Genomic DNA, 20991 nt, shown 5'->3' with positions numbered 1-20991 from the left:
GTCCAGGATGCGCTGACAGATGCCGCCTGATCCCAGCACATTGGCCGCCGGCACCCATTCATTGATTGCGGTTTATTCTCGGTCCCGTCTCTCTGAAAGAATCCGTAGGAAAAGCCGGAGAGAAGACCGACGAGGACCGAAAAAAAAACCTGACGAAAAAACTGCGGAGAAAACAGCGCAAAAACCGCGATGGAAATGTTAACTTTACTCATAAAAACAGGAAAAGTACAAACCCAACAGATCCCCATAGAAATATTCCGAACTACCCCCCCCTATCTTGCACCCCCCCAGTACTGACAGAGCAAATACATCCGGAGGCTTCAGACCCCCACAAGTGTGCAGAACTACATGCTCTATCAGCCCGGCACCAGCAGCACCACAAGCTCCAGCATGCATTATTCTCCCAGCTGCAGCTGCGTCTCCCCCCTCCCCCAGAGGAGGGCCAGAACTGGGGAGGGGACTCTGATATCAGCACCTGTCTGCTGAGCTCCACTGACAGAAGCAGAGCGCCCGTCATGGTAAGTGCCTGCACAGGGCTCCTCGCTGTACGTTGTATAAGTATTCACACCTGTGTCATACATGGATGCACAGGATGGGCGGCTGCAGCCATGACAGGGTTAATAGATTCCCAGCAGCAACAACACAATGTAACTCAAAGGTGTAAATATTGGAGGAGGCGAATTCTGGGCTAACCCATTATACAGCCTGGTGCAGGGGTGTGAGCTCACTGAATGTTACCTGGAGGAGGCAAATGCTGAAATATCCCATTATACAGCCTGGGGCAGGGGTGTGAGTGTGGAGCCCCACAGGTGTTGTATCGGTGCATACCTTCAGGGACTCCACGTAGCTGGTGCTGGTCACAGGTAGGGAATCTTCAGTTTTGATCGTGACGCCACTCTCAGTATTGCGGTCAGTGGGGACCGCCACTGCAGGTTAGGGGACGCCTGGGGCTGATGGTGGGTGCAGTCGGATATAGTAGCCTCCTGAGAGTGAGGCAAGCCCCAGGGCCCGGTGTGGGTTTGTAGTACCACAAGTCGCAGAATGACTCAAACACAGTCCAAGAAGTCTTTTAACGTGTTTACTCACTGTTTGGAGGTCACGGTGAGATGCCCGGGCGACACTGTGATAACCAGGTGGAACCAGGAATTCCAGGAGGCCGTTCTGAGGGTAGCTGTCCACTCGCCTTCCTTGCACCCCTTTCTGTTTTAGGAGGATCCTTTGCTTGAAGCGTAGTAGGACCCCTCCAGGGAAGCTGTTACCACCCTGCTCCCCTCTCTCTGGCTCGTCTGCCGGCAGCGTGGCCTTGGTGGGATGGCTTCTGGCCCTGTCCCCTTATGGGCCTGGTGTGCTGCTTGGCTCAAGCTCTGTGTAGTCGTGGTGAGGGCATGAAGTACCCCCCCAACCTGTAGGTTAAGCAGCTCTGGATGATCTGCTGCCTGTTCTGGGGACCTAGTTCCCCTTGTGTGCTCGGATACTGGGATCTCCGTACTCAGCCACCCCTCTTTCTCTGGATGCTCTTCAGGCCGACCCACAGTACTCCGTTCTCCTCCGCTTTCAGCTACAGCACTCCTCAGGACCTGTCTGCACGGGAGCTTCTCTGCTCCCCCTCCATACACTTCAACCTCTTCCTCTCGACTCCCTCACTTCCTCCTCTCTCTCTGCCCTGCTTCCTAGCAACCAGCCCCTGAACACACCCCTAGCTGGGAATTGAAAGTTAACCCCTTCTGGCTACCCAAGGGTCCCCTCTGGTGATGTGGGAGGCCTGGTCACTATATGTTTGTGTGTGCACCTCATCCTGGCCTTTGGAGATTACCTGGAAGCATTGCTCCCGCATGGGTGCAATACTCTGTGGTGCCTGACCAGGTCAGGGGCGCCACATTCCCCCTTAGTTATCATCAGCACGTCCTCGGGCTGCAAAGACAAGAGAAAAGGTAAATACAAACTTTTCCCACGCAGGGGCAATTATTTACATTTAAACATGCCAGGTACCATTCCACCACCAACCACCCACATGTCCGAACCCACCCAGAAACCTCCAGGAGGTAGGTCACCGGTCCTTTTGGTAACCAGGTCTGGGCCATCACATTCCCCAGACCTTTCCTCCAATCTTCCTCTCCTGAGGGGAGTGGTGTAAGGTAGGCCCCATAAACAGGCGTACCCGCTTCCGAGTGTTGGAGGGCAGGCCCCATAAACAGGCGTGCCCCCTTGTTGGTGCAGAGCCATGCCCCTCAACAGGCAGACTCTGGGGTTGGTACCAAGAAGGCAACTTTTTACAATACAAAAGTTTGTGGTTAAAGCCAGTTCATAACCAGTGGTCTAACATTTTAAGAAGGTCTCACAATAGTCCTTGTGGGCACATTTCGCTTAAACGTTGCTTAACTATAAACAGGTTAAACATTACATTTCATACAGTCACTTTGAACTAAACTGTACTTTGTCTATAGCGTAATGGGAGCTGACCAAAGTTGCTGCGGGTTGATCTACGCAGTACTATACTGTCATCTGTCTGAGGTTGTGTCCTCCCACCCGATGTATGTGTCTCAATGTGAATTCTGGGTGTACTGGGTACTGATACCAATGCGTGGTTTTCTGCTTCAGCTACATTTGGCACTTCTAGGTTCTGAACAGGTGCTTCTAGGTCTCCTACTTCTCTAGATTGAGTGAATGTAATGACTGGAATAACAACTGCTCCATTGTATTGAGGCCAACTTGCTGGAAAATCTCCAAGCGCAGTATGGATCATCCTTTCTTTTGGTTCCTGAACTGGCAAAGGGTCGGGAATTTCTTCAGGGATTCTTAGTTGTTCAGGACATTTCTTTAAGCGATCTCTAGAAACGACAGCTGTTGTTTTTCCTCCATCTTTGCTGATAAGGCATGTCTTTTCATTGCTAAGCGTTGATGGTAACACAGTATAGGGTTCTTCTTCCCAGTGATTGTCAAGTTTATGACGCCTTCTCTTTCCCTTGAGAACTATATCTCCTGGCATCAAAGGAACAGCAGGTGCTTTTCGATTGTAGGCCTTTTCTTGTTTCTCACGCTGCTGAGTCAGGCTTCGCTCCACACACTCTTGTACTTTCTTGTATTGGGCTTGGCGGTTGGAATCCCAATCAGCACCTTGTTGATGGTCTTCAGGGGTCTCAACTCCCATTTCCAGATCTACTGGCAACCTCCCTGGTCTGGCCCTCATCAGGTATGCCGGTGTGCAGTTCGTGGAACTCACAGGGATGTTGTTATACATGTCCACTAGATCGGGCAGTTTTTCTGGCCACTGACTTCGTTCCTCCAATGGGAGCGTCTTCAGAAGATCGAGAATGATGTGGTTCATCTTCTCACACATGCCATTGGTCTGAGGATGGTAAGGCGTAGTACGGATCTTCTGGCAGCCGTATAGGTTACAAAACTCCTTAAACACTTCAGCTTCAAAGGCTGGTCCTTGGTCAGTGAGCACTTGATCTGGATAGCCATGTGGTCGACAGAAGTGTGTCTGGAAAGCTTTGGCTGCAGTTTGACCTGTCAAGTCCTTGACTGGTACTACCACCAGGAATCTGGAGTAGTGGTCAACCATAGTGAGAGCGTAGTTGTAGCCTTGTCTGCTGGGTGCCAACTTTACATGGTCCAGGGCCACGATCTCCAGGGGCCGTTTAGTTTGGATGGGCTGGAGTGGTGCTCTCTGGCGGTGCTGGTCTTTTCTTCTAAGATTGCAAGGCCCGCAGTTTCGACACCACTTCTCTAGGGCAGATCTCATGCCCACCCAGTAGAATCTTACTTTAAGTAGGGCCTCCAGTTTCTTCCAACCAAAGTGGCCTGCACCATTGTGATAGGCTTCTAGCACCATCCTCGTATCCTTCTGTGGTACAATCACTTGCCACACCTTCTCATGCGTCCTCGGGTCAATGATGCTCCTGTAAAGTTTGTCTTGATAGATGAATAATCGACCCCTCTCCTTCCATAGGTACTGTGCCTCAGGTGGGGCTCCTTTGTCAAGGCTGGCGCCAGGCTGGCTGATTAGTTTCTTTACCAAGCCTACCGCTGGATCATTTTCCTGGGTCTCCTTCCAGTTGTAGTGAGGTAGTGGGTTCAGGGTCACCTCTTGGCGGTGGGCACGCGACTGCCGACACTGTTTTGCTCCATGGCGATGGAACGCTGGCAGCTCAATCTCTTCAAGATCATCTACATCTTCACCCTCGTCTGCTAGGTGAGGCATCCTGGACAGAGCATCTGCGTTGCCGTTCTTGCGGCCAGCTCGATACTTGACAGTAAAGTCATAATTCGCCAGTCGGGCTACCCAACGCTGCTCCATGGCACCCAATTTAGCAGTATCCAAGTGGGTCAAGGGGTTGTTGTCCGTGAAGACAGTGAATTTGGTGGCTGCCAGGTAGTGCTTGAACCGCTCTGTGATAGCCCATACCATGGCCAGGAACTCTAGCTTGAATGAGCTATAATTCTCCGGGTTTCTTTCAGTAGGCCTGAGCTTCCTGCTGGCGTAAGCAATCACACGCTCTTTGCCTCCCTGCACCTGTGAAAGCACTGCTCCCAGTCCCACATTACTGGCATCGGTGTACAGTACGAATGGCAGACCGTAGTCAGGGTAGGCTAGGATCTCTTCACCCGTCAAGGCCCCTTTCATTTGTCTGAAGGAGTGTTCTTCTGCTTCTCCCCAGTGAAATGGCGGGCCGGAGATCTTTCCTCTCTTCTTTGGGTGGCCTACCAGGAGCTCTTGCAAAGGCGCTGCCATTTTCGTGTAGCCCTTGATGAACCTTCTGTAGTAGCCTACCAAGCCAAGGAACTGACGTACCTCCCGGACGGTAGTAGGTGTGGGCCATTCCTGGATGACTGTGACCTTCTCTGGGTCCGGTGCTACTCCTTCTGCACTGACCACGTGACCTAGGTACTGGACCTTTGGCTTCAGTAAATGGCACTTGGATGGTTTCAGCTTCATTCCATATCGGGATAGTGCTTCAAAGACTTCAGCCAGGTGTTTCAGGTGGTCCTCGTAGGTCTTGGAGTACACGATGACATCATCCAGGTAGAGCAGGACGGTTTCAAAGTTGAGGTGCCCTAGGCAGCATTCCATAAGCCTCTGGAAGGTCCCGGGGGCATTGCAGAGTCCAAATGGCATGCTATTGAACTCACAGAGGCCCATTGGGGTGGTGAAGGCCGTCTTCTCCCGATCTTCTTCTGCTACAGATACTTGCCAGTAGCCACTAGTAAGATCTAGGGTAGAAAAGTAGTTAGAGGCTTTCAAGGCAGCGAGGGATTCCTCTATCCTTGGCAAAGGGTAGGCATCCTTGTGTGTTATCTGATTTATCCGTCTGTAATCCACACACATCCTCATCGTGCCATCCTTCTTTCTTACCAGGACTAGGGGAGCTGCCCAGGGGCTGCAACTGTCCCTTATGACTCCTGCCTCCTTCATGTCCTTCAGCATGTCCTTTGTGCGCTGGTAATGGGCTGGTGGAATAGGCCTATGTCTTTCCTTAATGGGAGGATGACTGCCTGTGGGTATGTGATGTTGCACCCCTTTGGTGGGTTCTTACTAAAGACCTGCTCGTATTCCTGCACGACCCTGTAAACCCCATGTTTCTGGTAGTCGGGTGTAGAGTCAGTCCCCACGTGTAGTTTCTGGCACCAGTCCTCTAACTGCTTTTGGGAGGTCTCGCCCTCTTGTGAGTCAGCTTGTGTCAGGGGACCTACAGGTGTTATGGCGTCATCTGAGCATGTAAACAGTTTGGCTATGGTAGCGTACCTTGGTAGTCTGGCTTCCTCCTCCCCACAGTTCAACACTCGTACAGGCACTCGTCCCTTGTGTACATCAACTACCCCCCTGGCTGTCAGAATCGTGGGCCAGTGGTCTGAATGAGTGGGCTCTAGTACAGCCTGGTAATCTTGTCCTCTGAGACCTACCGCTGCTCTACACCACATCATCATTTCACTCCGTGGGGGTATCACAATGGGGTTAGCATCCATCACCCGTACACTACCAATCTCACCGCCAGTCTGTTTTACCTGTTGCTTCCTCAGAATGATTCGGATCTCCTTTTGCAAGGCTCTTTGCGACCTGCCGTCAGCACCTTCAACAATCTGGTGAAGCAACAACAACACTTCCCCTAGGCAATTTTCTATGACATTAGTGCCTAAAATCATTTGCGGGTTCCTTTCTCTAATATCAGTGTCCACAACAATCAGTCCTTGTCCCTTCATTTCCTGCCTTCCCACCTTTATGGTTACCTCTTTGACCCCGATCTGGTCTATAGGTTGTCCGTTGGCAGCATAGATGGTGAGGGAGGGGTCCGGTGGTCGGAGATCGCCGTCCGACCAAAACCTCCGATAAAGGACATGCGGGATCGTGGTGACCTGAGAGCCGGTGTCCAATAATGCCGGGGTAGGGATCCCGTCCAAGACGATGGACAGGACAGGACGTCCACCCACGTACTGATCACAGCAGCGACTTGGGCCTGATCTTCTTAATCCTGAGGACTGGCCCTCGGCCCCAGGTTTGACTCGTTTAAAGGACAGGCCCTTGCATAGTGACCTGCCTTCTGGCAACGACGACAGATGGGTTGTCCAGCTGAGTCATAGCGATCACTGCTCCTGCCTCGAGTTGGGGGACCCCTTCTCCTCCGCATCCAAGGGACGTCCTCTGGGTTGTCGGCTAGCAGGATCTGATGAGGGACTTTGGTCTCTGAGGGCAACTGCATTGCTTTCAGGATTTGTGCGACGTCCTTAGTGAGCTGCTGCACTTGGGAGGATAGCGTACTTATGGTCTCTGCTGGCGCGTTGAGTCCTTTTGCAGTCATCAGGGCCTGCGTGGAGGATTCTGCTCCTGCAGCCGTGGAACTGGCAGGGTCTGTGTCCACAGGGGGTTGGAGTGCTTTCACTGCCCGGTCTTTCAGAATGGCAAAGTCCACGTCAGGGTGTTCCAGGGACCACAGCTTCATCTGCTTCCCATCCTCAGGAGAGTGCAGGCCCCGCAGGAATTGTTCCTTCATCATCCGGTTTCCTTCCTGGTCACTGACAGGGTCCACCAGCTTGAGAGCCCGTAGTGCAGCCTGCAGCCTGAGGGCATAGTCTCTTATACTATCTTGGGGCTTCTGACGGCAGTGATAGAAGTCCGTTCTCAGCTCTCCCTCTGTGCGGTGTTCAAAAGCAGCTGCTAGTTTGGCAAAGATGGTCTCAACAGAGCTCCGGTCATCATTGGCCCAGGACTCAGCTTCCAATTCTGCTGCTCCAGTCAATTGTCCCAGCACCACAGCGGCCCTCTGTTTACCAGTCATCGCGTGCATGTCTAGCAGGGTGTTGATCTTTTTCTTAAACCCGGTCAGCGTGTCTATTTTACCGGCGTATTGAGGCAGCCATTGCGCCCCTGCGGCATACAACAAGGACACTGGCATTATGGGGGCGACCTCGGCCGGCGCAGCTGCGACCGCGGCACCGGCACCAGGCGCTGCGGCGTCCAGCGCGACAGGGGCTGGCATCGCTTGGGCTGCGTCGCCCTGACCAGGGGCATTACCTCCTGCAGCGTCCATTTTTCTTCAGAGATCTGCGCGCTCCCTTTCCACTTCCTGGGTCAGAACGCTCTCTGAATTGTGGGGATTCTGGGGCGGCCACACCTCTTCGTGGGCGGTGCTCTTCTCCCTCGCGCGGGCTGCAGCGCGCGCTTTTGAAGATGGCAATATGGCGGCGGTTCAATTTTTGCGGTCGGACCTCTGAGGCACACGGTCACCTGTCTGAACAGGTCTAGTCCTTATCCTGTTCGTGACGCCAGAAGATGTGGAGCCCCACAGGTGTTGTATCGGTGCATACCTTCAGGGACTCCACGTAGCTGGTGCTGGTCACAGGTAGGGAATCTTCAGTTTTGATCGTGACGCCACTCTCAGTATTGCGGTCAGTGGGGACCGCCACTGCAGGTTAGGGGACGCCTGGGGCTGATGGTGGGTGCAGTCGGATATAGTAGCCTCCTGAGAGTGAGGCAAGCCCCAGGGCCCGGTGTGAGTTTGTAGTACCACAAGTCGCAGAATGACTCAAACACAGTCCAAGAAGTCTTTTAACGTGTTTACTCACTGTTTGGAGGTCACGGTGAGATGCCCGGGCGACACTGTGATAACCAGGTGGAACCAGGAATTCCAGGAGGCCGTTCTGAGGGTAGCTGTCCACTCGCCTTCCTTGCACTCTTTCTGTTTTAGGAGGATCCTTTGCTTGAAGCGTAGTAGGACCCCTCCAGGGAAGCTGTTACCACCCTGCTCCCCTCTCTCTGGCTCGTCTGCCGGCAGCGTGGCCTTGGTGGGATGGCTTCTGGCCCTGTCCCCTTATGGGCCTGGTGTGCTGCTTGGCTCAAGCTCTGTGTAGTCGTGGTGAGGGCATGAAGTACCCCCCCCCACCTGTAGGTTAAGCAGCTCTGGATGATCTGCTGCCTGTTCTGGGGACCTAGTTCCCCTTGTGTGCTCGGATACTGGGATCTCCGTACTCAGCCACCCCTCTTTCTCTGGATGCTCTTCAGGCCGACCCACAGTACTCCGTTCTCCTCCGCTTTCAGCTACAGCACTCCTCAGGACCTGTCTGCACGGGAGCTCCTCTGCTCCCTTCCACACACTTCAACTTCTTCCTCTCGACTCCCCTCACTTCCTCTCCCTCTCTGCCCTGCTTCCTAGCAACCAGCCCCTGAACACACCCCCAGCTGGGAATTGAAAGTTAACCCCTTCTGGCTACCCAAGGGTCCCCTCTGGTGATGTGGGAGGCCTGATCACTATATGTTTGTGTGTGCACCTCATCCTGGCCTTTGGAGATTACCTGGAAGCATTGCTCCCGCATGGGTGCAATACTCTGTGGTGCCTGACCAGGTCAGGGGCGCCACATGAGCTCACTGAATGTTACCTGGAGGAGGCGAATTCTGGGATATCCCATTATACAGCCCGGTGCAGGGGGGTGAGCTCACTGAATGTTATCTGGAGGAGGCGAATTCTGGGCTATCCCATTATACAGCCTGGGGCAGGGGAGTGAGCTCACTGAATGTTACCTGGAGGAGGCGAATTCTGGGATATCCCATTATACAGCCCGGTGCAGGGGAGTGAGCTCACTAAATGTTACCTGGAGGAGGTGAATTCTGGGATATCCCATTATACAGCCCGGTGCAGGGGAGTGAGCTCACTGAATGTTACCTGGAGGAGGTGAATTCTGGGATATCCCATTATACAGCCCGATGCAGGGGAGTGAGCTCACTGAATGTTACCTGGAGGAGGTGAATTCTGGGATATCCCATTATACAGCCCGATGCAGGGGAGTGAGCTCACTGAATGTTACCTGGAGGAGGCGAATTCTGGGATATCCCATTATACAGCCCGGTGCAGGGGAGTGAGCTCACTGAATGTTACCTGGAGGAGGTGAATTCTGGGATATCCCATTATACAGCCCGATGCAGGGGAGTGAGCTCACTGAATGTTACCTGGAGGAGGCGAATTCTGGGATATCCCATTATACAGCCCGGTGCAGGGGAGTGAGCTCACTGAATGTTACCTGGAGGAGGTGAATTCTGGGATATCCCATTATACAGCCCGATGCAGGGGAGTGAGCTCACTGAATGTTACCTGGAGGAGGCGAATTCTGGGATATCCCATTATACAGCCCGGTGCAGGGGAGTGAGCTCACTGAATGTTACCTGGAGGAGGTGAATTCTGGGATATCCCATTATACAGCCCGATGCAGGGGAGTGAGCTCACTGAATGTTACCTGGAGGAGGCGAATTCTGGGATATCCCATTATACAGCCCGGTGCAGGGGTGTGAGCTCACTGAATGTTACCTGGAGGAGGTGAATTCAGGATTTCCCATTATACAGCCTGGGGCAGGGGGGTGAGCTCACTGAATGTTACCTGGAGGAGGTGAATTCTGAGATATCCCATTATACAGCCCGGTGCAGGGGAGTGAGCTCACTGAATGTTACCTGGAGGAGGTGAATTCTGGGATATCCCATTATACAGCCTGGGGCAGGGGGGTGAGCTCACTGAATGTTACCTGGAGGAGGTGAATTCTGGGATATCCCATTATACAGCCTGGGGCAGGGGGGTGAGCTCACTGAATGTTACCTGGAGGAGGTGAATTCTGGGATATCCCATTATACAGCCCGGTGCAGGGGAGTGAGCTCACTGAATGTTACCTGGAGGAGGTGAATTCTGAGATATCCCATTATACAGCCCGGTGCAGGGGAGTGAGCTCACTGAATGTTACCTGGAGGAGGTGAATTCTGGGATATCCCATTATACAGCCTGGGGCAGGGGGGTGAGCTCACTGAATGTTACCTGGAGGAGGTGAATTCTGGGATATCCCATTATACAGCCTGGGGCAGGGGGGTGAGCTCACTGAATGTTACCTGGAGGAGGTGAATTCTGGGATATCCCATTATACAGCCTGGGGCAGGGGGGTGAGCTCACTGAATGTTACCTGGAGGAGGTGAATTCTGGGATATCCCATTATACAGCCTGGGGCAGGGGAGTGAGCTCACTGAATGTTACCTGGAGGAGGTGAATTCTGGGATATCCCATTATACAGCCCGGTGCAGGGGTGTGAGCTCACTGAATGTTACAAGGGAGATTAACTTGCTGGGATTCTCGAATATCGGGATCAATTTACAAAAAAATCCTCCAAGAAAATTAAACACCTGGGAGCAAAGTAAGTAATTCCAGGAGTGAAGAGGAGGAACGTGCCCTGTACAGCGCAGAAATCCCGCCATACAGACATCACGGGTATCAGGTGTCACCAGTACGGCCGGGTATAGATCACTGGCAGTTGTGTAACGCACACTGTATACACTATATACACCATGACGCACCATAAGGCTAGGTTCACACACTGTGTTTTTTTGACGCTGCGTTTTTGTGCGTTTTTGTGGCAAAAAACGCACAAACAAACCCACGTAAAAAAAACGCGGCAATAAACGCACACGTTTTTTGCTGCGTTTTGCTGCGTTTTTGCTCACTGCGTCTTTATGCTTGTTTTATCAGTGAACAAAAAAAAGTCTGTCATTTCCTTCTTCAATATGTTCTTCATTCTCCACTAGTGTATGCAGGAGAGCAGACAGCTGCAGAACTACAAGGCTCAGCATGCTCCATCCAATAGTGTATGCAGGAGAGCAGACAGCAGCTGCAGAACTACAAGGCTCAGCATGCTCCATCCAATAGTGTATGCAGGAGAGCAGACAGCAGCTGCAGAACTACAAGGCTCAGCATGCTCCATCCAATAGTGTATGCAGGAGAGCAGACAGCAGCTGCAGAACTACAAGGCTCAGCATGCTCCATCCAATAGTGTATGCAGGAAAGCAGACAGCAGCTGCAGAACTACAAGGCTCAGCATGCTCCATCCAGGACTGTATGCTTGAGGGAGAGTCAGGGGGAGCAGACCTACAAGGCTCAGCATCCTCCATCCAATAGTGTATGCAGACAGCAGCTGTCGAACTACAAGGCTCAGCATCCTCCTTCCAGGACTGTATGCAGGATTTCTTTGCCCCCACAAACAAAAAAATGATGTGGGCTTCGCCATATTTTTGTATGCTAGCCGGGTACAGCAGGCAGGTACGGGCTGCCCCCAACCCCCAGCTGCCTATTTGTACCCGGCTGGGAACCAAAAATATAGAGAAGCCCTTTTTTGTAATTATTTCATGAATTTCATGAAATAATTAAAAAAAAAAATGACGTGAGCTTCGCCTAATTTTTGTGTCCAGCCGGGTACAACTAGGCAGCTGGGGATTGGAATCCACAGTGCAGGGTGCCCATGCTTTCTGGGCACCCCCGCTGTGAATTGCAGTCCGCAGCCACCCCAGAAATTGGCGCTTTCATAGAAGCGCCATCTTCTGGCGCTGTATCCAACTCTTCCAGCTGCCCTGATGCCGGGTGGCTCACTGGGTAATAATGGGGTTAGGGCTAGCTGTATATTATCAGCTGGCTCTAAGCCCGAAATTCATGGTGTCACGCCAATATTAGACATGGCCACCATGAATTTCTAGTAAAGATAAAAAACCACAACACAGAAAAATATATTTTTATTAGAAATAAAACACAACACAATTAGTGACTCCATCTTTATTGAAATAAAGAACCCCCCTCCGCAGTAATCCTGGGTCAAGGGTCCCGCGCCGTCCAATCCGGATCCAATATCTGATTAGTTTGCTGGAAGGCAAAGCAATCAGATGATGTGTCAGGTTCAAGGGCCTGAATCACATGACACAGCAGCTGATTGTATAAACGGCTTTTATACAATCAGCTGATGCATCGGTGCAAAAAAAAAAACTCACTTATGTGCTGATTACCGGCAGCTCCTGGGGCGAGTCTGATCCCGTCCGATGATCGCTGCAGCACCTGCCGGTAATCAGGGATGAAGTCTCCTGACGCATCCGCTGATAGGTTAAACCGGCCGGCTGCTGGCGTCAGCCCGAGACTTACGATCAGCTGATGCGTCAGGTGACTGCATCAGGTGATCCATCGCCAGGTCCTGCATCCATCGCACGTACCCGGGGAGACTGCACACACCCGGAGCGGCGGTACCGGGAGGAGGATCTGGGAGCGGGCATGGCACCAGGAGTCTGCAGACAGGTGAGTATGACTTTTTTTTTTTTCTACTGTTCACTTTTGATTTCGCAGCCGCTTCCACCTCCCGCCCAGACATGGCGCCGCACGGGAGCGGACATGCACAGGACCGGAGGTGGAAGCGGCGGTGACGGTACCGGGAGGATTCACGCTTCTGTATATACTGACAGAAGGAATCCTCTTCCTGTACACGTCACTTTACTGCCCACCTCCTGCGTTTATAGCTGCGTTTTTGGTCTTAGAAACGCACCAAAACGCAGCTATTTGCGTTTCTCATTGCGTCTTTCAACATCCCATTGCACTCAATGGATGAAAAGCGCAGTGAAAAGCGCGGGAATAATTGACATGTTGCGTTTTTGTGGCACCACAAAAACGCAGTTAAAAAAAACACTGTGTGCAGACAGCAAAAATGAAAACTCATAGACTTTGCTGGGGAAGCAAAGTCCTGCAGTTTTCTGAGCAAAAACGCACCCGAAAACTGCGCAAAAAACGAAAAACGCACTGTGTGCACTTACCCTAATACTGCCATACAATGCCACTGCCAGGGCAGAGTATGACAACCATGACTGGTGTATGGGGCCCGGTGAAGAGGGGGGTCCCGGCCAAGGCCCAGGGGTAATGTCTTAGCTTTATTATGCTCTAGTCCGGGCCCCCCTTTTACCGGGCCCCAGTAGCAGCCAGGCTAATGTGTATGCAAAGCACTTCAGGGGCATCACGTGCAAATTAGGGCACCGCGGACCACACACGGCTCCCTTCATTTTTAATCCTCTGGGTCGGTGCAGCCACTTTTCTTGAATGCTCTCCAGAGCGGCGCTGCGTCCTCGGGGTGAGTTGTTGCTGTCGTTACGCTCCGCGCTGACACTTTGTGCCTCTCGCCTTCAGGACACCGCTGTGGTGGTCGCCCTCGCCGTGGTCGGCGTCACCCTCTTATTATTCCTCATCAGATCCCTGGGATCTCAGCAGAAGAAGGCGCCAGTCACTCTACTGGATCCCAACACAAAGTATCCGCTGCCGCTGATCGACAAACAGGTACTGCTGTGTGTGGACCTTGCTGCGCCCCCCCCCGGTGTCCCTCGCTGCCCCCCCGGTGTCCCTCGCTGCCCCCCCCGGTGTCTCTCGCTGCCCCCCCCGGTGTCCCTCGCTGCTCCGCCCCCCCGGTGTCCCTCGCTGCTCCGCCCCCCCGGTGTCCCTCGCTGCTCCGCCCCCCGGTGTCCCTCGCTGCTCCGCCCCCCCGGTGTCCCTCGCTGCTCCGCCCCCCCGGTGTCCCTCGCTGCTCCGCCCCCCCGGTGTCCCTCGCTGCTCCGCCCCCCCGGTGTCCCTCGCTGCTCCGCCCCCCCGGTGTCCCTCGCTGCTCCGCCCCCCCGGTGTCCCTCGCTGCTCCGCCCCCCCGTGTCCCTCGCTGCTCCGCCCCCCCCGTGTCCCTCGCTGCTCCGCCCCCCCCGTGTCCCTCGCTGCTCCGCCCCCCCCGTGTCCCTCGCTGCTCCGCCCCCCCGTGTCCCTCGCTGCTCCGCCCCCCCCGTGTCCCTCGCTGCTCCGCCCCCCCCGTGTCCCTCGCTGCTCCGCCCCCCCCGTGTCCCTCGCTGCTCCGCCCCCCCCGTGTCCCTCGCTGCTCCGCCCCCCCGTGTCCCTCGCTGCTCCGCCCCCCGTGTCCCTCGCTGCTCCGCCCCCCCCGTGTCCCTCGCTGCTCCGCCCCCCCCGTGTCCCTCGCTGCTCCGCCCCCCCCGTGTCCCTCGCTGCTCCGCCCCCCCCGTGTCCCTCGCTGCTCCGCCCCCCCCGTGTCCCTCGCTGCTCCGCCCCCCCGTGTCCCTCGCTGCTCCGCCCCCCCTTCCCCCGTGTCCTTTGCTTTCCAGAGCTGTTGGGAGATTTTCCCGGAAGTCTCCCTTAACATAGTGTCAGCTGCAGCGCCCCCCGGGAGAATCGATGGGCGCCTCCCCCGGTCACGCTGCCAGTGGTTCCCGATGACATCACCTGATTAGTCGGGGGTCTCTTGCAGTCGGGGGGGTCTCTCTATTTTTGGGGGAGGGGTGTATTAATATTGCTCTTTGGTTGCTCCTCACGCGCAGCTCGCGGTGTTATGTGATCTTTGGTTGCTCCTCACGCGCAGCTCGCGGTGTCATGGCGGGGCGATTCCTCCAGTTTCCATCGTTGCGGTTCTTTGTCAGTATTTTTTATTCTCTCTTTAGGAAATCAGCCACGACACCAGGAGGTTCCGGTTCGGCCTCCCGTCCTCCGCGCACATCCTGGGGCTTCCTATAGGTAAAGTATAGGACTGACATGCAGCGCCCCCCTGGTCTGCAGGTGGTGTGCGGTACTGCGGGCGGTGCTGGAGGAAGCGGCCATGTTTCCCGCACTTCCCTTTAACCCTATATTGTCTCCGCACAGGTCAGCACGTTTATCTATCGGCAAAGGTGAACGGCAGCCTGGTGGTCCGGGCGTACACCCCGGTGTCTAGTGACGAGGTGAAAGGTCATGTGGACCTGGTTGTCAAGGTAAAGGATTGTGCTGCAGTGTAAAGCATGGCTTCATGGGACACAATCCAGGGGCCACATATTGTAAAGCGCCTGCAGTGCATTGTGGGAAGTGTAGAATATATGTTATCCGGCCCTAATGACCCATCTCCCATAATGCACTGCGCATGTGCCATATGGAAGGGGAACCAGGAGGGGGCGCTGAGTGTGCAGGGAGAAGCGGCAGAACTGTGAGCACAGCTCCGGAGGTGATTGGAGGCACTCAATGCGGCTGCTCATTCTCACAGGTTCCGGTAGATTCTGCGCCTCCCATGGTTTGTTATGGGGAGGGGGGTAACGATGGGACAATCCTCTAATCCCGGCCGTTCTGCTCCTCAGGTTTACTACAAAAAGGTGCATCCGAAATTCCCGGACGGAGGGAAAATGTCCCAGTATCTGGATGGCCTGAAGATCGGGGACACGGTGGATTTTCGGGGCCCCAATGGTCTCCTGGTCTACAAGGGAAAGGGTGGGTGGTCTGCCTCCATTCTGTCCCTGCAGGCAATCGCTCACACGGCAATTCCCTGTGTCGGGGTCTGAAGTCTCCGCTCTCCCGGGATATAAGTGATTCCTAATGTCATGTGATTGTGATGGACTACAACTCCCAGCACGGCCTCCTCCACATTCCTCCGCTGCTCCGCTCATGTTCTTGTTTCTTTCAGGTAAATTCGCCATCAGACCAGATAAAAAGTCGGAGCCGCAGACGAAGACCACCAAGCACCTGGCGATGCTGGCGGGGGGCACAGGTGAGCACTGCGTCTCCTGGCGGGGGGCACAGGTGAGCACTGCGTCTCCTGGCGGGGGGCACGGGTGAGCGCTGCGTCTGCTGGCGGGGGGCACGGGTGAGCGCTGCGTCTGCTGGCGGGGGGCACGGGTGAGCGCTGCGTCTGCTGGCGGGGGGCACGGGTGAGCGCTGCGTCTGCTGGCGGGGAGCACGGGTGAGCGCTGCGTCTGCTGGCGGGGAGCACGGGTGAGCGCTGCGTCTGCTGGCGGGGGGCACGGGTGAGCGCTGCGTCTGCTGGCGGGGAGCACGGGTGAGCGCTGCGTCTGCTGGCGGGGAGCACGGGTGAGCGCTGCGTCTGCTGGCGGGGAGCACGGGTGAGCGCTGCGTCTGCTGGCGGGGAGCACGGGTGAGCGCTGCGTCTGCTGGCGGGGGGCACGGGTGAGTGCTGCGTCTGCTGGCGGGGGGCACGGGTGAGTGCTGCGTCTGCAATGCATGCAGCAATATGGGGCTGGAGAAAGGCTAAACATTGGCTGCGGATACTGAGCCGTTACTGTGCTGCCCCCTGCAGGCCTCTGATGTCACGGTGGTTGTGACAGGTTTTTGTGATGGAGGAGAGAAAATTAAATAAATAGTTTGTGCCGCCAGTTGGGATGTTTGGCTATGGTATGGCCGGCACTGCTGGAGGGCCCAGGAGTGAGGTGGTGATGCGCAGTGCTGGAGGGTTGACCCCTCCCCCCTCTAGGGCTGGATCCTGGGGAGGGTGAGGTAGGGACGGCGCAGCATATAATCCGCCACAGACAGTAATAGGTAACAGCTCCTGTCCTGACGCTCTGCAGAACAGTCCAGAACATTCCTCACAGCCTCACAATGATGGGGTCTGACCTCCCCAGTGACAGTGCGGCTCCTCTGCTGTGTGGGGCTCGTGTCCTCCGGCCGCTACTTCCCGACCTGGAGAAGGAGTCTGGGATCCTGGGATTCTCAAGACAAAAAATCTCTGGATCTCTGATCCCTTCCAGCGAGCGAAGACTCCAATCCTGCGAGAAACTCACTGTCTTCTAGAAGTTTCCAGACTCAATCACCTCACTGAGCTCCTGGGCAAATAGGGACTGACACCCTGAAAGTCCCGGTGGCCTAGGGACTGACACCCTGAAAGTCCCGGTGGCCTAGGGACTGACACCCTGAAAGTCCCGGTGGCCTAGGGACTGACACCCTGAAAGTCCCGGTGGCCTAGGGACTGACACCCTGAAAGTCCCGGTGGCCTAGGGACTGACACCCTGAAAGTCCCGGTGGCCTAAGGGCTGATACCCCCCAATTTGTAGCTGCCCCTCCAGAGGTCTTACCAGTCACCTCAGGACAGGATGTCTCCATGTTACCTCCTCACTTCACCTCACACCTAAGCTCCTCGCCTTTCTCCTTCTAGGGCGGGAGCAAACACTCAGGTGACCGGCCCCAGTAAGGGAGTGTGGGCGAGTGTGTGTATGTGGTGAGCAGCAGAGAATCTCATTACAGCCGTTAATACGTGTTATACATAGTGAGATACACATGTAGCCATACTTTGTGGTGACTCGGGCACAGGGTCCACATTACCAAAACTACACGTCTATGATATACAGGGGGCTCTGCTAGAATAGGAAGCGCTGCAGCAGCTGCGCCCGGCAGGTGCATAGTGCGGGTGATGAGGGTTGTAGTATATCACACTGCGGCAGTGAAACGTGTCAGTTTGGACGAGGCTGAAGGTCCTGGCAGAGCACGTAGCAGTGCTGCCTAACCGTGTACCACTGAGGAAGCAGCCACTGACGTACCGCACACTGGTGCCACAGTCACCCGGGGAACGTAACGGCAACTGCTGCACTGACGCCTCCCGCACTGCTCTGATGGCAATTTATAGGCGCTGTATGGCCCTTATTCAGTGTATAGCAGCATTATGTGCACATCTAATGTCATTATTATGGGGCCAGTGAGCTATTTTGGTACTATATGGTAGTAATATGAGCAGTGTATGGTGATATATGGGCACTGTATGGCAGCACTGTGATAATTGCATAGCAGTATTATATCATCAATATGTAAGCATTGTATAACACTTATATGGACAGTGTATTGCGGTATTATGTATAGCGATATCCTGTTTAAGCTGTGCACCCATTAATATGTGGCCACTGAATAGTGGTAATATGTGGGCACTATATGGCAGTGTTTTGTCAGCACTGTATGGTATTATGTGGGCACAGCATGGTGATTGTGTAGTGCCTGTATTATAGGGAAACTCTATGGCGGTATTATGTGAATATGGCAGTGATATGTGTTGCACAGCAGATGTATGTGCTGCAGCTTCTCGGTGATATATGTGTGGTGTATGGCGGTATTATTTTCGCCCTCTTCTTGCAGTAATGACTCTTCCCTCCTCCAGGTATTACTCCGATGCTGCAGCTGATCCGTCACATCACGCAGGACCCCAACGATGACACAAAATGTCACCTCATTTTCGCCAACCAGGTAACAACGAAGGATCTAATAATCCATCAAAGACAAAAAAACAAATGCAGAGAATGTTTCATGCGGTGATCTGCCAGATTCAGCACAAAGTAGATCTGAGACATAGAGAAGATCCCTGATCTAGAAATGGAGTCTCCCCCCGATGTAGAAATAGAGTAGAATCCTCCCCCCCAATCTAGAAATGGAGATCCCCCCCCCCAATCTAGAAATGGAGATCCCCCCCCCCCCAATCTAGGAATGGAGTAGATAGATCCCTCCCCCCTTAGTCTAGAGATGGAGATTCCCCCCCCCCCAATTTAGAAATGGAGTAGATTCCCCCCATCTAGAGTTGGAGTAGATGGATCCCCCCCTTAGTCTAGAGATGGAGATTCTCCCCCCCCAATTTAGAAAAGGAGTAGACCCCTGATATAGAAATGTCATAGATCCCCTGATTATAGAGTAGATCCCAGATATAGAAATGTTGTAGATCCCGCATACTCTATGGACGAGGCAGAATAGATCCCAGGACAGCGGTAGGTCTCTGGGATGAGGGATCTGCGGTTTCTGTTCTTCAGACTGAGGAGGACATCTTGGTTCGCTCGGAGCTGGAATCTGTGGTGACGTCTCATCCGGATCAGTTTCGGCTTTTCTACACTCTGGATCGTCCGCCCCAAGGTAACGAATCTGCAGATCGTGCACCGGCCGCTATAACCCGGGGGTAGAGGGACTGGAGCATGCGGGGGCTGCTCTGCCACAGAAGACCCCGGATAGGCGGTCTGTCAGGTGCCTGATACACCTTTACTTAGAGGGGTCGCTCGCATTCTCTCCTGTCTGACCAGTACAGGCGCCCCCCACCCGGTCACTGGTCCAGACAGACCCCGCATCGGTGCAGCTTTATCTGCTCCCTCTATTCACAATGTCCATCAGGTGACGGAGGGTCTTCTGACCCCCTATAGAGGCGCACAGCAACATCGATCGCCCATAGGCTAAATAATGCTGCAGGATATACAGCGCTGAGAGCCAGAGTATAAAGGACGCCATTTTACAGGGCTATTTTCGTGGCCGAGCACCGGGACCCCCCTGATTCTGGGAGTGTAAGAGGCCTCCTTTTTACCTGTGCTCATTTTCTGCTCCCCCTGTTTTTTCAGGAACCTGCAGCGACCCCTTCAGTATCATTGATCGCGGGGGGGCGTCCGATCCTAATAACCCGTCATCACTTACTATAATGGGACCATTAATTTAAAAAAACCCCCCCTCTAATAACCCTATTAAGGGAACGGCCAGAATCAAAAGCCGGAGGGGCAGGAGCAGCCATCCCCGGGCTTGTGGTTTTTGGGGGTCTCACATCCTTTATTTCTTGCAGGTTGGAAGCACGGAAGCGGCTTTGTCACAGCCGACATGATAAAGAAGCATCTGCCCCCCCCGTCAGACAGCCCCCTGGTGCTCATGTGCGGACCCCCACCTATGATCCAGTTTGCTTGTCAAGACAACCTGACTAAGCTCGGGTTCCCCGAAGACCGGAGATTCTCCTACTAGGACCGCCGCCATACCAAACCGGGAATGCTGGAGAGGACGAGGATCCGAATGAATGAGCGATGTTCAGCGCGCTTCTACCTCCTCTGGGTCCATCCTTGCACTGCGCAGAGGGGGGCGCCGAGTCTTCCAGACGTCTAAACCTCAACCCCAAACCGGATCTGAAGGGTCTCCACCTCCAAATCATTTGTAAACTTCCCGCCGTCAGGTTTGTTCCCAATGGCTGAGGCTCGGGCCGAGCAGCGGCTTAAGTCGAGGGGATAAAATCCTTCTGCCCTAGTTATATCCCAGCTGCAATTGCGGCAAATTTTATTCTGCACTGCACACAGCGTAAATCTGGTGCAACTTGTACATTTTTATATTGCAGACACTCATGTTCACCAGCGATGGGCAGGGGAAACTTTGTGCTAAACAATGCATCATTTTTTGGCTTTAGACTTAATAAATCTGAATGCCTTTAATCCCCCCCCGCACCTTGCAGTATTATTATTATTATTATTATTATTATTTATTTATAGAGCACCATTAATTCCATGGTGCTGTACATGAGAAGGGGGTTACATACAAAATACGTATACAAGTTACAGTAGACAGACTAGTACAGAGGGAAGAGGGCCCTACCCTTGCGGGCTTACATTCTATAGGATTATGGGGAGGAGACAATAGGTGGGGTGTAGGTCAGGCGGCAGCTCCGCACGGTGGTCGGGCGGCAGCTCCGCACGGTGGTCGGGCGGCAGCTCCGCACGGTGGTCGGGCGGCAGCTCCGCACGGTGGTCGGGCGGCAGCTCCGCACGGTGGTCGGGCGGCAGCTCCGCACGGTGGTCGGGCGGCAGCTCCGCACGGTGGTCGGGCGGCAGCGAGTTCATTGTAGATTGTAGGCATTTCGGAACAGGTGCGTTTTCAGGTTCCGTTTGAAGTTTGCAAGGGTAGGGGATAGTCTGACGTGTTGAGGCAGCGAGTTCCAGGAGACTGGGGATGCTCGGGAGAAGTCTTGGAGTCGGTTGTGTGAGGAGCGAATGAGAGAGGAGGAGAGGAGGAGATCTTGGGAGGACCGGAGGTGACGTGTTGGAGTGTAGTGGGAGAGTAGTTCGGAGATGTACGGAGGGGAAAGATTATGCACAGCTTTGTAGGTCAGTGTTAGAAGTTTGAATTGGATACGGTGGAAGATTGGAAGCCAGTGGA

At 54.1% G+C, this 20991-nt stretch overlaps 1 protein-coding gene across 1 annotated transcript; it reads left to right on the top strand.

Annotated features, from left to right (window-relative positions):
* Positions 1-477: 477 nt before the first annotated feature.
* Positions 478-20286, top strand: LOC142255404 (NADH-cytochrome b5 reductase 2). The gene is made up of 9 exons (XM_075327003.1): positions 478-518; positions 13453-13599; positions 14754-14826; positions 14953-15059; positions 15417-15546; positions 15740-15823; positions 18212-18297; positions 18852-18951; positions 19640-20286. The coding sequence occupies exons 1-9, from the start codon at positions 516-518 to the stop codon at positions 19810-19812; spliced, it is 903 nt and encodes a 300-aa protein (XP_075183118.1). The 5' UTR covers positions 478-515; the 3' UTR covers positions 19813-20286.
* Positions 20287-20991: the final 705 nt, after the last annotated feature.

The sequence above is a fragment of the Anomaloglossus baeobatrachus genome, chromosome 10, assembly GCF_048569485.1.
Source record: "Anomaloglossus baeobatrachus isolate aAnoBae1 chromosome 10, aAnoBae1.hap1, whole genome shotgun sequence".
NCBI classification, from domain to species: domain Eukaryota; kingdom Metazoa; phylum Chordata; class Amphibia; order Anura; family Aromobatidae; genus Anomaloglossus; species Anomaloglossus baeobatrachus.
The sequence above is the reverse complement of the archived record's forward strand: the minus strand, read 5'-3'. Positions and strand labels throughout refer to the sequence as shown.